General features: G+C 48.1%; 1 protein-coding gene across 50 annotated transcripts in view; it reads left to right on the top strand.

The window, feature by feature from the left end:
- PTPRA (protein tyrosine phosphatase receptor type A) overlaps positions 1–14,949 on the top strand; it is a 165,582-nt gene that overhangs the window by 145,154 nt on the left and 5,479 nt on the right. For all 50 annotated transcript variants that reach the window (XM_065522879.2, XM_015457844.4, XM_074004915.1 and 47 more), the window contains 8 exons: positions 765–862; positions 2,344–2,463; positions 3,101–3,267; positions 3,761–3,896; positions 5,574–5,723; positions 7,798–7,891; positions 8,232–8,308; positions 8,819–8,953. In XM_065522879.2, coding sequence (XP_065378951.1) covers positions 765–862; positions 2,344–2,463; positions 3,101–3,267; positions 3,761–3,896; positions 5,574–5,723; positions 7,798–7,891; positions 8,232–8,308; positions 8,819–8,953 — 977 coding nt within the window. The remainder of the gene's footprint in view (positions 1–764; positions 863–2,343; positions 2,464–3,100; positions 3,268–3,760; positions 3,897–5,573; positions 5,724–7,797; positions 7,892–8,231; positions 8,309–8,818; positions 8,954–14,949) is intronic.

Genomic DNA, 14,949 nt, shown 5'->3' with positions numbered 1-14,949 from the left:
TTTTCCCCCTTTTTTGAAGTCATTGTGTTTTTTATATAACTACCACTGATTTTCCTCCCAAACTCTTTACCAGGTGTATATATCTTCTCTCAGTATCTTTAGATACATGAGGTTTAATTTTTTTATCTTGGGATCCTTCTAGAATCTTTTCTTCAGTTGCACTGTGGATTGGTTGCTCTCTATCCTCTGGTAGAGTTATCATTCTAAGACCAGTACCCTGGGAATTCCATTAGCTTCTCTGCTGTGTTGGATCTCATTTATTTTCCTCTGTTTGCCTCTCATTTTTGTTTAGAATTTTCTAGTGACTTCCTGAAAAAGGTTATATGGGAGGTAAATTTTGAATTCTAGCCTGAACAAGTCATCCAACCTTTCTGGGGCTGATGACACCCACCTCAGAGCATAATAGGAAGGAGTAAATGCCATATGAAGCACTTAGCTCACTGTGAGGTCCATAATGTAGGTATTCTGTCAGCAGTCATTATTTCTAATTCCCAACTGTGATATCCTTGGGAGACATCATTCGTGTTCTGTTTATATTTTGACAGCCTTCCCCCTAACCGCATCCTAGTGAAATGTCTGGCACATACATGGTAGAAACATGGAAAATACTCAGTTAGTAATGGGGTGGATGGATACATGAGTTGGATATTTAGTTGGACACATTTGGGCACAAGCTTCCAAAAGTCGGGAATGGATGTTCCCAGCCTCCCAGCATCTTTCTTCTTGGTGTATGTTCTCTTTATTTTTGCTCTTGGCTACTTTAGGACCAAAAGAAGAAACGGTGAATGATTTCTGGAGGATGATCTGGGAACAAAACACAGCCACCATCGTCATGGTTACCAACCTGAAGGAGAGAAAGGAGGTAAGAGGAGAAATTGGGTGTGAACAGCAGAGGGATCACTCTGCATATAAGCTCTGAGTTTAAGCCTGGCTGTCTACCCTTTGTGGGTGCTGTACCAGTGGTTCATCCAGAAAGACACAGGCTGAAGTCTACCAGACTTTGCTGTGGCCTGGAAGCCTCAGATGAACCTCAGGTGTGCGCCTAGAGCACATTCCCTGTATTTGGTAGTCAAACAAGGCACCCTGATTCCAAAACAGCCTGAAAGAGACTAACTTGGGCCATCAGCTAAGGAGAAGCCACAGAGGGGCTTTTTTTTTTTTTTGAGATGGAGTCTCGCTCTGTCGCCTAGGCTGAAGGGCAGTGGTGCCATCTCAGCTCACTGCAAGCTCCGCCTCCCAAGTTCACGCCATTCTCCTGCTTCAGCCTCCCGAGTACCTGGGACTACAGGCGTCTGCCACCACGCCCAACTAGTTTTTTGTATTTTTTTAGTAGAGATGAGGTTTCATCGTGTTAGGCAGGATGGTCTCGATCTCCTGACCTCATGATCCACCCATCTCAGCCTCCCAAAGTGCTGAGATTATAGGTGTGAGCCGCCGTGCCCAGCCCACAGAGGGGCTTTTTTCTCCTGGCTTCTCTAGTCCCTTATTTCCCTGGTTTTCTGCCCCACCTGCTGAGGCCCTTGGTTTATCCTGGATCAGCAGAGGAAGCTTTACGAACTGAGACCCTGCAAGCCAAAGGGTATTTGAGGCCTTGGCCTGATCCTGGAAGCAGCCTCCTAACTGGTCCTTTTCCTTTTGTGGCTACCAAGTGCATGCCTGGCCTAACCAGCTCCGTCACTGGGCCACAACCAGTGCCAATCCTGGGTCCTGGGGTCGAGCCCCAGAGAGAAATACCTATTCGTTACAGTCTTTCTCAAGTCACCTTGATCTTAGGGTATCGGGTGTTATGATCAACAGCTCCACAGTAGCGTGGGAAGACATTGCTAGGGCTGGGCTTTAGGTTAGTTTCTTCCAACCAAACCTCTGGCTCTTGGAAGCTATCCAAAGCCCAGGCAACAGTAAAAGCTCTAGGCCTCTCATGGCAGGTTTGCAGTCTGCATCAGTCCACCCTGGTGGCTCACTCATAGCAGGCTGCTGGTTCGAGGGGTTCAAACAGGCTTTCTCCTAGAGCATGACCTGAAATGTTGTGGAAGTGCAGATTTTGTAGGTAAAATGGCTTCAGATTCACCCTGAACCAAGGGAGTGTGGGTGGGAAACATTGAGAAGTATGGGACTAGGGCTGTGTGTAAATTAGGAAACTGTGCTCAATAGATGGCAGCTAAGGAACTTGAGAAAAGGGCATATTTGAATAAGTAAATGTGCAGCTGACTGAGGTAGAGAAGAGGTCAAAGGGCCCTCTGGGGGACTTTAATCTGGGCTTTGTGGGCTCTTCCTTCCGGGCCCTTTACATCTGCCATGGGCAGGAGTTCTAAGGTCAGGAAATGCATGTCTTTTTCTTCCCAGTGCAAGTGCGCCCAGTACTGGCCAGACCAAGGCTGCTGGACCTATGGGAATATTCGGGTGTCTGTAGAGGATGTGACTGTCCTGGTAGACTACACAGTACGGAAGTTCTGCATCCAGCAGGTACTGTCTCCTCTGTCCTTTCTCAGTTCTTATGTTGGACCTGCTGACCACTAAGAGAGAGGGAACAGGCTGGGTCATCCCCCCTTACTCAGGGTGGTCAGGAGTTACTGAGTATGCAGTATGTGAATTCTGAAACCAGAGATCTGGGCTCAAGGGAACTTCTCTGTCAAAGCTAAAGGAGCAGTATTTTCATGACTGATGAAAAATTACCTGTTGAGATGAAGTCTGATCATTTAAATATGACCAAGCACTGTGCAAAGGGAGTAAGAGGAGGCAGTGCAGTCTCCTAGGTGCTTGACTCACCTTTCTCCTCCTTTCCTACTCCAAAGACTCCTAATGTCAAGGATGTGATGGGCCTGCCCCAGCCCTCCAGGCAACCCTGGAGACCTGAGCAAAGGTCACCTTCAGCCAAGGGGCAGTGTGGTACTACGAAAAGAGGGCTCAGCTGGGAGCACTGCATTTTAGTTCTGACCCTGCCACTGACTAGTTGTGGGATCTTGTGTCCGTGGTTAACTAACTCCCCTGGGTACACTCACTTTTCCATTGTCACTGACAACCACAGCAGTCACCTTCCCTCCCCTGGTACTGCCCACCCTTGGGTATCAGGGCCAACACACAGGATCTCCTCACTTCACAGGTGGGCGACATGACCAACAGAAAGCCACAGCGCCTCATCACTCAGTTCCACTTTACCAGCTGGCCAGACTTTGGGGTGCCTTTTACCCCGATCGGCATGCTCAAGTTCCTCAAGAAGGTGAAGGCCTGTAACCCTCAGTATGCAGGGGCCATCGTGGTCCACTGCAGGTCAGTGTGGCCTGACCCTTGTCCCCCCACCCCTACATTTTGCCCCCATGGCCAGAGCAGGGGAATAGCACAAGGGCCCTGGCTAAGGAGGCTGACATGGAGTAGATGAACTACTGGGGCACCAGCGTAACAGCCAGAGACTCCAAGTTCTAGTGCAGGGTGGAGAATATGACTTGAGGCAGGAGAGTAGGGCAGTCCTCCAAGATTAGGAGCTGGGAGACCCTGCTATGAAGCCAAAAGGCTAGGTCAAGTGCTGGCCATGTATATTTGCAGCCTTCGGACCCTTCTAAGTATCAGAATGCTTCGTCCTAATAGCTGGAGGTCAGGATTCAGGACATACTGGAGTTGTTGGCTCCTGGAGAGTCCCAGCTCCACCCCATTCAGAATTAGGATTTAGACCCTAAAGGAAGAGCCCCCGCCTGTGTTGCCCCTCCCTGTCTGCTCCCACAAGGCAGGCCAACCATCCCTATAACCCCCTGCTTTCTGGCTACAGTGCAGGTGTAGGGCGTACAGGTACCTTTGTCGTCATTGATGCCATGCTGGACATGATGCATACAGAACGGAAGGTGGACGTGTATGGCTTTGTGAGCCGGATCCGGGCACAGCGCTGCCAGATGGTGCAAACGGATGTGAGTGATCTGTGGGTCAGGTCGGGGGGGGGAGGTTCCAGGACTAAAACATCTGCTCACATTGAGGATTCACTCAGACTCACAGGTAATTATAAATGATTATAATACAGTGTGATTGTGGGAGAAAGAAAAATAGAGCAGACTGTTACTGTGTCTATGTAGAAAAAGGAAGACATAAGACACTCCATTTTATTCCGTACTAAGAAAAATTCTTCTGCCTTGAGATGCTGTTAATCTGTAACCCTAGCCCCAACCCTGTGCTCACAGAAACACATGCTATATTGACTCAAGGTTTAATGGATTTAGGACGGTGCAGGATGTGCTTTGTTAAAAATGTGTTTGCAGGCAGTATGCTTGGTAAAAGTCATCGCCATTCTCCAGTCTCGAGTACCCAGGGACACAATGCACTGTGGAAGGCCGCAGGGACCTCTGCCCAAGAAAGCCTGGGTATTGTCCAAGGTTCCTCCCCGCTGAGACAGCCTGAGATATGGCCCCATGGGAAGGGAAAGACCTGAATGTCCCCCAGCCCGACACCCGTAAAGGGTCTGTGCTGAGGAGGGTTAGTGAAAGAGGAAGGCTTCTTTGCAGTTGAGATAAGAGGAAGGCATCTGTTTCCTCCTCCCTGGGAATGGAATGTCTTGGTGTAAAACCCGATCATACGTTCTATTTACTGGGATAGGAGAAAACCGCCTTATGGCTGGAGGTGAGACATGCTGGCGGCAATACTGCTCTTTACTGCACTGAGATGTTTGTGTAAAGTCAGACATAAATCTGGCCTACGTGCACATTGAGGCACAACACCTTTCCTTAAACTTACTTACGACACAGAGTCCTTTGCTCATGTTTTTCTGCTGACCCTCTGCCCACCATTACCCTATAGTCCTGCCACATCCCCTTCACCGAGATGGTAGAGGTAGTGATCAGTAAATACTGAGGGAACTCAGAGACCAGTCCCAGCGCGGGTCCTCCATATGCTGAGCGCCGGTCCCCTGGCCCACTGTTCTTTCTCTACACTTTGTCTCTGTGTCTTATTACTTTTCTCAATCTCTCGTCCCCCCCGACAAGAAACACCCACAGGTGTGGAGGGGCTGGCCCGCTTGAAGTGATGAAGGGCTCTTATAAATTATGTATTCAAAGAAACTGAGCACAGAGGAGGTTGTGGTTTCATGCCTGGGAGAGTCAGGAAGGCAGATGACAGGTTATTGGACTTCAAGGATTAGGGAACAGGCAGCTGAAAGAACCAGTGCCCAGAGACATGATGAAGCTCAGCCATATCTGGGAGTAGCAGTGAGACTGGCTCTGCAGTTGGAGCCTAGCACCAGGAGGGAGGCAGGGACCAGACTATCGGAGACTTTGGGTGTCTCCAGTTTCTGACAGCCCCTTCAGACTATTAAATCTGCACTCTCAGAATGAAGAGGAATTGAGTTTGTCCTTCTCTCCAGGCGTCCACCACCCCCAAGGTAGACCTGGACCCTTCTTCCCAAGTTAAGCAGCCCCACAGGGACTCCTGCATTTCAAGTCCCACTTCACTAAATTGGGATAATAAGAGGAAGTCCTTTTATTCCTGCTAGGATCAAAGGAGAAATGGACTGGAGTGAAGTGGGGGTGGGAGCGGGTGATCTGGCATGAGAACTATGTTGTATGTAAGCAAGAACTTGTGTGTCATTCGTGTTTCAGATGCAGTATGTCTTCATATACCAAGCCCTTCTGGAGCATTATCTCTATGGAGATACAGAACTGGAAGTGACCTCTCTAGAAACCCACCTGCAGAAAATTTACAACAAAATTCCAGGAACCAGCAACAATGGATTAGAGGAGGAGTTTAAGGTGAATTGGAGCTGGATAACCTCCTTCAGACTGAAAGATCCTTGTAATCTGTGGAACATGGGATGCCTGACTGTGCATTTGCCAACAGTGAATCCCCTTGTGAGGCATGCCAGTGGTTAAGGAGGTGGTCTTTTCCTCATACTCTAGTAATTCTCAGCTCATCCTGCACGTTGGAATCACTTCATTTGTGTTTGAGTAGGGAGAAGCAGGCAACAGTATTTTAAGGCCCCCAACCCTCCGAGGTGATTATGATATACAGCAAGAGCAGTTTTTTCTGTAAGAGCCAGATAATAAATATTTTGGCTTTGCAGGCCACATGGTTTCTGTCCAGCTACTTAGTGCTGTCTTTGTAACACAAAGGCAACCATAACCAATAGGTAAACATAATGAGTGTAGCTGTTTTGTAAAACTTTATTTGCAGGCAGCAGACCACATTTGGCCTCTGGACCTTAGATCACTGATAGCTCCTATATGTCACTAGACAATGGTTCCCAACACACCTAAGGCATATGTCTCACACTGTCATCAGTAAAAGTACTCTCCCAGCCCGGGCACAGTGGCTCACCCCTGTAATCCCAGCACTTTGGGAGGCTGAGACAGATGGATCACGAGGTCAGGAGTTCAAGACCACCGTGGCCAATATGGTGAAACCCCATCTCTACTAAAAATACGAAAAGTAGCTGGGCATGATGGCGCATGCCTATAGTCCCAGCTACTGGGGAGGCTAAGGCGAGATAATCGCTTGAACCTGGAAGGCAGAGGTTGCAGTGAGCCAAAATTGTGCCACTGCACTCCAGCCTAGGCAACAGAGCTAGACTCCATCTCAAAAAAAAAAGTGCTCTCTCAGAAGCAGGAGATTCTGGGTTGGGGTGGGGAGGACCACTTTCCTTAGAGAAGTTCTTCTCAAATAATAGCACATGCACAGATTTCCTTGGGATCCTGTCAAGATGTGGGTTCTTTTGCCAGGCGTGGTGGCTCATGCCTGTAATCCCAGCACTTTGGGAGGCCGAGTCAGGCAGATCACCTGAAGTCAGGAGTTCAAGACCAGCCTGGCTAACATGGTGAAACCCCATCACTTCTAAAAGTACAAAAATTAGCCAGGCATGGTGGCACATGCCTGTAATCCCAGCTAGTTGGAAGGCTGGGGCAGGAGAATCACTTGAACTCAGGAGGCAGAGATTGCAGTAAGCTGATTGCGGCACTGCATTCCAGCCTGGGTGACAGAGCAAGACTCTGTCTCAAAAAAAAAAAAAAAAAAAAAAAGATGTAGGTTCTGATTCAGCAGGTATGAGTTAGAGCTTGAGATTCTGCATTTCTTTCTCTTTTTTTTTTTTTTTTTTTTTGAGATGGAGTTTCACTCTTGTCACCCGGGCTGGGGCTGGGGTGTGCAATAGCGCGATCTCAGCTCACTGCAACCTCTGCCTCCGGGTTCAAGGGATTCTTCTGTCTCAGCCTCATGAGTAGCTGGGTCTACAGGCACGTACCACTACCCCTGGCTAATTTTTAGTAGAGACAGGGTTTCACCATGTTGGTTATGTGGGTCTCAAACTCCTAAGCTAAGTTGATCGCCCACCTTGGCCTCCCAAAGTGCTGGGATTACAGGCATGAGCCACCATGCCCGGCTTGAGATTCTGCATTTCTAATAAGATGGAGCCAACGCTGCTGGTGTATGGGCTACACTTTGAATAGCAAATGTCAAGAAGGAGCCTCAGAATCAGGGGAAGGGAGGATGCGATTCTGAATAAGTTTGAAGAGCCTAAGGCAGCCTCTGGGGGTGGAACTGCAGAGTGGACACACTCCCTCTACAATGCTGGGATCCCTTGCTCCAGGATCACAAAATTCCAGGCCAGGAGACTCTCAAGAGAGTCCACAGGAGCCTGGAAGGTAGCATTTCCCAAACAGGCTCTTGGCTTCAGGGTTCTGACAAGAACATATGGGAACAGAGGTCAGGGCCCTGGTGAGAAGAGCAGTATGGAGCCAGAGTGGCCTGAAGGTGCAGGCCGAGTGACAGGTATAATCTTGTCAAGTTCAGTTACTGGGATTAGTAATGTTTCCCCTCCCCTTCCCAATTCAGAAGTTAACATCAATCAAAATCCAGAATGACAAGATGCGGACTGGAAACCTTCCAGCCAACATGAAGAAGAACCGTGTTTTACAGATCATTCCATGTAAGAGCCCTCCCTCCACTCCAGAGCCTTATTGCCCCATCCCTCAATTCCCTCCACCCCTTCCACTTCTCAGGTACTAGTTAATGATTGGCTTGTAGACAAAAACCATGGCGTTGCCTCTTGTTGCATCCAGTTAACAACATGGCGTTGCCTCTTGTTGCACCTTAGTGGCTTCTGGAAATAAAAGAATGTAAAAGCCAAAGGCTTTCTCCCTAATGAGCTAGGAACAGACATGTCGTTGCCCAGCTGGGATTCTGTCTGCCCAGGGCCTGAGGTGGGAGCAATGCAAGGAGAGGGAGAAGACAAATGATATTGGCTAGAGCCGCTGTCCTTCTTACAGATGAATTCAACAGAGTGATCATTCCAGTTAAGCGGGGCGAAGAGAATACAGACTATGTGAATGCATCCTTTATTGATGTAAGTGGTGGGTGTGACCCCTAAGCCCCCAACACCCCATGGAGATCCAGCCAGGACTTGCAGTGCCTCCCTCCCATACCTGCTGGGGAGGATCATGTTTGAATCAGTCAACAAATAGTGAATTGATACCCACCCACCCACTCACCCTGTACATTAAGTTTGTCCAGCTCCGTAGAGCAGAAGGTGGGGAAAAACAGATGGCATGCAGCAGTATAATACCTGGAAGAAAAAGTTCACAGTGCAGACCACAGCCAAGAGGAACCTGGCTGCCCTCTGATCTTTCCCATTCCTGTCCTCTTCATCCTAGCTCTAATCCCTGTTTCCACTTCCCTGTCTCTTATAGAAAGCAACCAGCTTGTCAGATAGGGTTTAGTCCTTGGCCACAGGGGAGCTCTGTATGGGCTGAGTTTGCCTCCAAGCAGTCCCCATCCCTTCCTAGTGGCCTGTCTTCTCCACTAGTCCCTCTCTGATTAAACCATCTCACCCTTGCAATTAACCTGGCCCGTGCAGGGCTACCGGCAGAAGGACTCCTATATCGCCAGCCAGGGCCCTCTTCTCCACACAATTGAGGACTTCTGGCGAATGATCTGGGAGTGGAAATCCTGCTCTATCGTGATGCTAACAGAACTGGAGGAGAGAGGCCAGGTGAGCTTAAAAGGTCCTGGGCGTTGAGAGACAGCATGAAAAGGTGTGTGTGTAAATAGGGAGGTTGGGAAGGCAAGAAGGTGTTTGGACCTTGTCTTTGACTTATACAGTCCAAAGAGTACATTTGCATAGTATAAGTACATACTTAAAAGGTATATAAATACATACGCATTTCCAGGCTTGCCCAGCCAGTTGGTGTCTAGGCAGTCGTTAGCTTCTCCCAAGACTAGAAAAGCAGTGTGATCTGAGCCTCTATGTTATTCCCAGACAGCTCACACCCTTTCACTTTCTCCTGAATACAGTCCCCCTAGCCTAGCCTTTGCACAGTGCCCCAGGCAGGGCACCCTTTCCTTCCCAGTGCCCCAGGCAGGGCAGCTAGATCAAGGTTCTGAGGTAGACCCAGTATGAGTGTCCCTAAGAAGGGATTGCCTCATTGCTGACTACATAAAATAAAGCAGTAGAATTTAAGAAATTGCACAAACAAGAAACTTACAGTCTAATATTCAATAATAAGGAAATCTTTTAAAGAAAAAAGCCCTCCAAGTCAATTAAAAAGCAGAGTTGTATGGAAACTCATACTAAAAAGGGACCCTAGCAGTTCCCTAGGTCAATTTCCTCTCAGTATAGGAAACCTAATATTGTTCCTGAGTCAGAATCATACAGCCTCTACTAAGCACATTCAATCTCAGGGATATCTCCCTCACCCCCCACATTACAGGGGAACCCAGTCTGTGTTTTGACAATGCTTATTCTTTTAAAAATTATTTCTATTGAGGTTGCACATTGCAGCAAATGAGTGATTCATTATGTCTGGAGTGTCACTTAGCAGGGATCAGAATCCAGAGAATGGGCCTGGAGTGCAGTGGCCGGATCTCAGCTCACTGCAAGCTCCGCCTCCTGGGTTTACGCCATTCTCCTGCCTCAGCCTCCCAAGTAGCTGGGACTACAGGCGCCCGCCACGTCACCTGGCTATTTTTTTTTTTTGTATTTTTAGTAGAGACGGGGTTTCACCGTGTTAGCCAGGATGGTCTCGATCTCCTGACCTCGTGATCCGCCCGTCTCGGCCTCCCAAAGTGCTGGAATTACAGGCTTGAGCCACCGCGCCTGGCCCAGTTTGTATTTTTTAAAAACTCCCTCTGGCAGCAGTGAGGAGGACGCTTTAGAAATGCAGAAGCTGTGGCAGTAATGCTGGTGGCCTGGACTCAGGTGGTGAGAGGGTGCTATCCCAGAGAGGGTGAAGTGAGGAGGAATTAAAGATGGCACCCACTCATGACTCATTGAATTTATAGTCCAACATTTAAAATACAAAGTATGTTTTACATTAGTTGTCCCAAGTCACTACTTGTTCCCCATCTGTACTTATGTTAACTTTGGTACAAGGCTTTACAATATTTGCTCACCCTGATGTTTCATTACATCAGGTTGTTTTGTTTGTTTGTTTGTTTTTGAGACAAGGTCTCATTTTGTCACCCAGGCTGGAGTGCAGTGGCACGATCTCGACTCATTGCAGCCTCAACCTCCCAGGTTCAAGTGATCCTCCCACGTAGCCCACCAAGTAGCTAGGACTAAAGGCACGTGCCACCACGCCCAGCTAGTTTTTGTATTTTTTTGTAGAGATGGGGTTTCACCATGTTGCCCAGGCTGGTCTTGAACTCCTGGACTCAATTGATCCACCCACCTGTTAACCCAAAGTGCTAGGATTACAGGTTTGAGCCATAGTGCCTGGCATTTTTTTGAATTGTAATCAGCCATTTAACTCATTAGCTATTCTTCTTAGACTTGTATGATGTACCTAATCAACAGACATACTTTGTAGGTCTCCATCATCTTTTTTTTTTGAGACAGAGTCTCATTGTGTCACCCAGGCTGGAGTACAATGGCACAATATGGGCTCATTACAGCCTCTGCCTCCCAGGTTCTAGCAATTCTCCTGCCACAGCCTCCCTAGTAGCTGGGATCAAAGATACCCACCATTCATGCCCAGCTAATTTTTGTATTTTTGTAGGCATGGGGTTTCACCATGTTGGCCAGGCTGGTCTCAAACTCCTGACCTCAGGTGATCTGCCTGACTCGGCCTCCCAAAGTGCTGGTACTACAGGCGTGAGCTACCGCGCCCAGCGTCTTCATCATCGTTAATAACAATACTGACAAGGTGGGAGGTTTGGTTAAGGTGCTTGGCTTTGCACTCAAGGAAGCACATACCTGAGTAACAAAGGCCATTTAGGAAATGAGCCACCGTGTTCTCAGGAGCTAGGTGCCTATTCCCAGCCCTCTCTGATCAACCATGTTGGAACCTGCAGATAAGACCGGGGCCCTACATGTGGTTCCTCCTGCACCCCTGCCCTCCAGATATGTGATGGGCAGGACCAAAGAGCAGGCCAAACAGCTGGAACCGTGAACACAAGGACCATCTCAGCCCACTGCCCTGTGATAAAATGTGGCCCAGTGAACATTTCCACCTCTGTCCTGTCAGATGCAGGCTCTTCCATCCTTGAAAAGGACCTAGTAAGAGTAAAGGGTAGGGGACCAGGAAGCATTTCATGTGTATGGCAGTGGGGAGAAGAGTCATGCACACACAAATTCTCCTACCCGCTGAGTGAGGCCTCTCCCTTTACCTTCCACTGTACCTTATGCTCTATCTTCCTAGGGCCAGTGAAGCAGACAGTAGTGCTTGCCCTCAGAAGCTTCTGAGTGGATCAGAACAGGATATTAGTGATGTTCTTTACAAGGCCTCACTGGACCCCAAGTTCACTTTCTGTTCCATTCATGTTGTCAAGTGTAGGTTCCAGAGATCATTAACGCAATAGGCCTAAATGATGCAATGAAAGGTGCCTACATTTATACAGTGACACTACCATCCTCGCTTACAATATTAAGTTCCCAGAGAAAAAAAAATCCAATCCCAAAATATAAATTCTATACCTATATAAATTAAAATCCCAAAGGAATTAAGAATTTTAAATTATCTCCTGCTTTTTTTTTTTTTTTTTGAGATGGAATCTCACTCTGTTCGCCAGACTGGAGTACAGTGGCACGGTCTCAGCTCACTGCAACCTCCGCCTCCAGGATTCAAGCAATTCTCCCACCTCAGCCTCCCGAGTAGCTGGGATTACAGGCATGCACTACCATGCCCAGCTGATTTTCATATTTTTAGTAGAGACAGGGTTTCATCATGTTGGCCATGCTGGTCTCAAACTCCTGACCCCAAGTGATCCGCCTGCCGTAGCCTCCCAGAGTGCTAGGATTACAGGCATGAGCCATTGCCCCTGGCCGCCTTCTGCTCCGTTTTAAGTAAAAGGGTTCACCAGGATGCCTGGTAAGCCTTGGGTTCCCTCAGCAGCTGCAGCTTGGACCATCAGCCTGGGCAGTCAGAGCAGTGCCAGGAACTCCCATGCTAGGTTAGCCCAACCCTAGGCCTCATCCTGCTTCTCTAAAGCATAGTGAAACATGATAGCATTAGTCTCCACAAAACTGTGTGTCCCCATCACCAGTGTCAGCCTTAGATCGCATAAGAGACTTCATGCTGTCTGGTGGGAAGACAAAGTGGGAGAAAAGACAGAAAAGCTTCTGTTTCACTTCTTTAAGATGCTGTTATCCAGAGGCCGTAACCTGAATACACAAATCTGAGATGTAACTCCAGTCCCCAGCTTTTCTTCTACTGGTCTTGAACACCCATTCCCTGTCTTCTGTCCCTTACCCACTGATGATTTTAACAGCAGGCTTACTGCTCCTTTTGAGCCCCTGTTCCTGACTCTGGTTTTGGAGGCATCAGTCACCATGTGGATGATCCATCTATCCTTAGTCTTTCTATTTCTCAGCTTCCTCAGCCACCTCATCCTGTGGTCAAGTCACGATCTGCCCTGTATCTGCACCACCTTTAGAATCTCAACAAGGCATCCGCCCTGGTTACTGCCTCCTTCCTCCCACCTCAGTATTCTCTTTTACTCCAGTCATTTTTGTCTTTGTCAAGTCCTTAGAGCCATTAATGCCTCCACTTTCTCAACATCAGCCACCCCAAACATGTCCTCACCTTCCTTCTTACTCTGTTTTTGTGTTTTGAGTTTTGTTTTTGAGCGTTTGAGTTTTCTGATTGGAGTTTTTGTGGTATGTCATTATCATTATTACCTTTGTTTATTCCCTCATGCCTTTTTTTTTTTTTTTTTTTTTTTTGAGACAGTCTCGCTCTGTTGCGCAGGCTGGAGTGCAGTGGCGTGATCTCAGCTCACTGCAAGCTCCGCCTCCCAGGTTCACGCCATTTTCCTGCCTCAGCCGCCCAAATAGCTGGGACTACACGCGCCCGCCACCATGCCCGGCTAATTTTTTTGTATTTTTAGTAGAGACAGGGTTTCACCATGTTAGCTAGTATCGTGTCCATCTCCTGACCTCATGATCTGCCCGCCTCGGCCTCCCAAAGTGCTGGGATTACAGGCGTGAGCCACCGCGCCCAGCATCCCTCATGCTTTCTTACTTTCATGGCAAGCTCTCTAGTAAAACCCAGATATATGCCTCTATCTGATATAGCAAACATCACTGGGCAAAAACACAAAACAGTGCCAAATGCTCTCACATTGAACTAATGACCACAAATCTCATAGGGGTAATTGGTGCCACCTAGCAATGCTATTGCTCTTCCTTTTCTTCCTGAAACCTCCAGCATCTGCTCTTGCCTGTCCCATCATACTCACACCTTAGCTTGTGACCTGGCCTCATTCTTCTCCAAGAAATCAGACAAGAACACTGTCATCCTCCCACCCCCAAACAACCAGCCTCTTCAAATCTGTACCAACTCTCTTCTCTCTTGTTACAGTGGAAAAGGGTTTCTGCATCTCTCAGTCCAGCTGTCCACTGTGCCTTTGGCCCCATTCTCTCCTGCCTGCTCAGGGATGTTGCTGCTATAACCATCTTCTCTCCCACCTCTATCAGCAGTTCCCCTCTCTAACCACTACTTTCATCAACCTATACATGTTACATTTCCTCTCTTTTGAAAACAAAAAAATTTGCTGATCCCACTTTCCCTTCCAGCTACTATCCTGTTTTTCTGCACCCCTTCCCAGCAAAACTTCTTTAAAGAGTTGGCTTTCGGCCGGGTGCAGTGGCTCGAGCCTATAATCCCAGCACTTTGGGAGGCCAAGGTGGGCGGATCACAAGGTCAGAAGATCGAGACCATGCTGGCCAACATGGCAAAACCCCATCTCTACTAAAAATACAAAAATTAGCTGGGCGTGGTGGTGCATGCCTGTGATCCCAGCTACCCAGGAGGCTGAGGCAGGAGAATCGCTTTGACCAGGGAGTTGGAGGTTGCAGTGAGCCAAGATCGTGCCACTGCACTCCAGCCTGGTGACAGAGTGAGACTCCATCTCAAAAAAAAAAAAAAAAAAAAAAAGAGTTGGCTTTCTCCCCCCAAGTTCTTTCTTCACTCTGTTCCTTTCAGGCTTGGCCCCCCTGGGACTGCTTTAGTCAAGATCACCAGTGACTGACCTCTTGCCAAATCCACAGGTCATTTCTCTTTTCTGATTTTTTTTTTTTTTTTGTCCTTACAGCAGCATTTGATAGAGTCAGTGCCTCCCTTCTCCTCCTCAGAACACTTACTTCCACAGCATCACCCCACTCACTCACCTGGCAGTTCCTTTGTTATTTCTTTGTGACCTCCTCCTCTAAAACATTGGAGTATACTAGATTCAGGCACTAGCCCACTCTGTTTTCTTTTGACACACTAGCCCTTCAGGATCTCAGCCAGTCCTGTGGCTTTAAGTACAACCCATATGCCAGGGATCCTGAATCTACGTCTCCAGCCCAGTCACCTGTCCCCCTTCCCAATGTGGGCTCCTGATTTCCTCCTTCCCCTGACACTAGTCCACCCCACTCCTAGCCTTCTAAATAAATAGCCACCTTCTGCCCAGTTGCTCATGTCTAAAATCTGAGAGTTACCTTCCTTACTCCCCTCTCCTCACCCCTCACATCCAGTCTGCTACTAAGTCCTGATACAGGCAGAGCCT

The sequence above is a fragment of the Macaca fascicularis genome, chromosome 10, assembly GCF_037993035.2.
Source record: "Macaca fascicularis isolate 582-1 chromosome 10, T2T-MFA8v1.1".
Taxonomy (NCBI): Eukaryota; Metazoa; Chordata; class Mammalia; order Primates; family Cercopithecidae; genus Macaca; species Macaca fascicularis.
The sequence above is the reverse complement of the archived record's forward strand: the minus strand, read 5'-3'. Positions and strand labels throughout refer to the sequence as shown.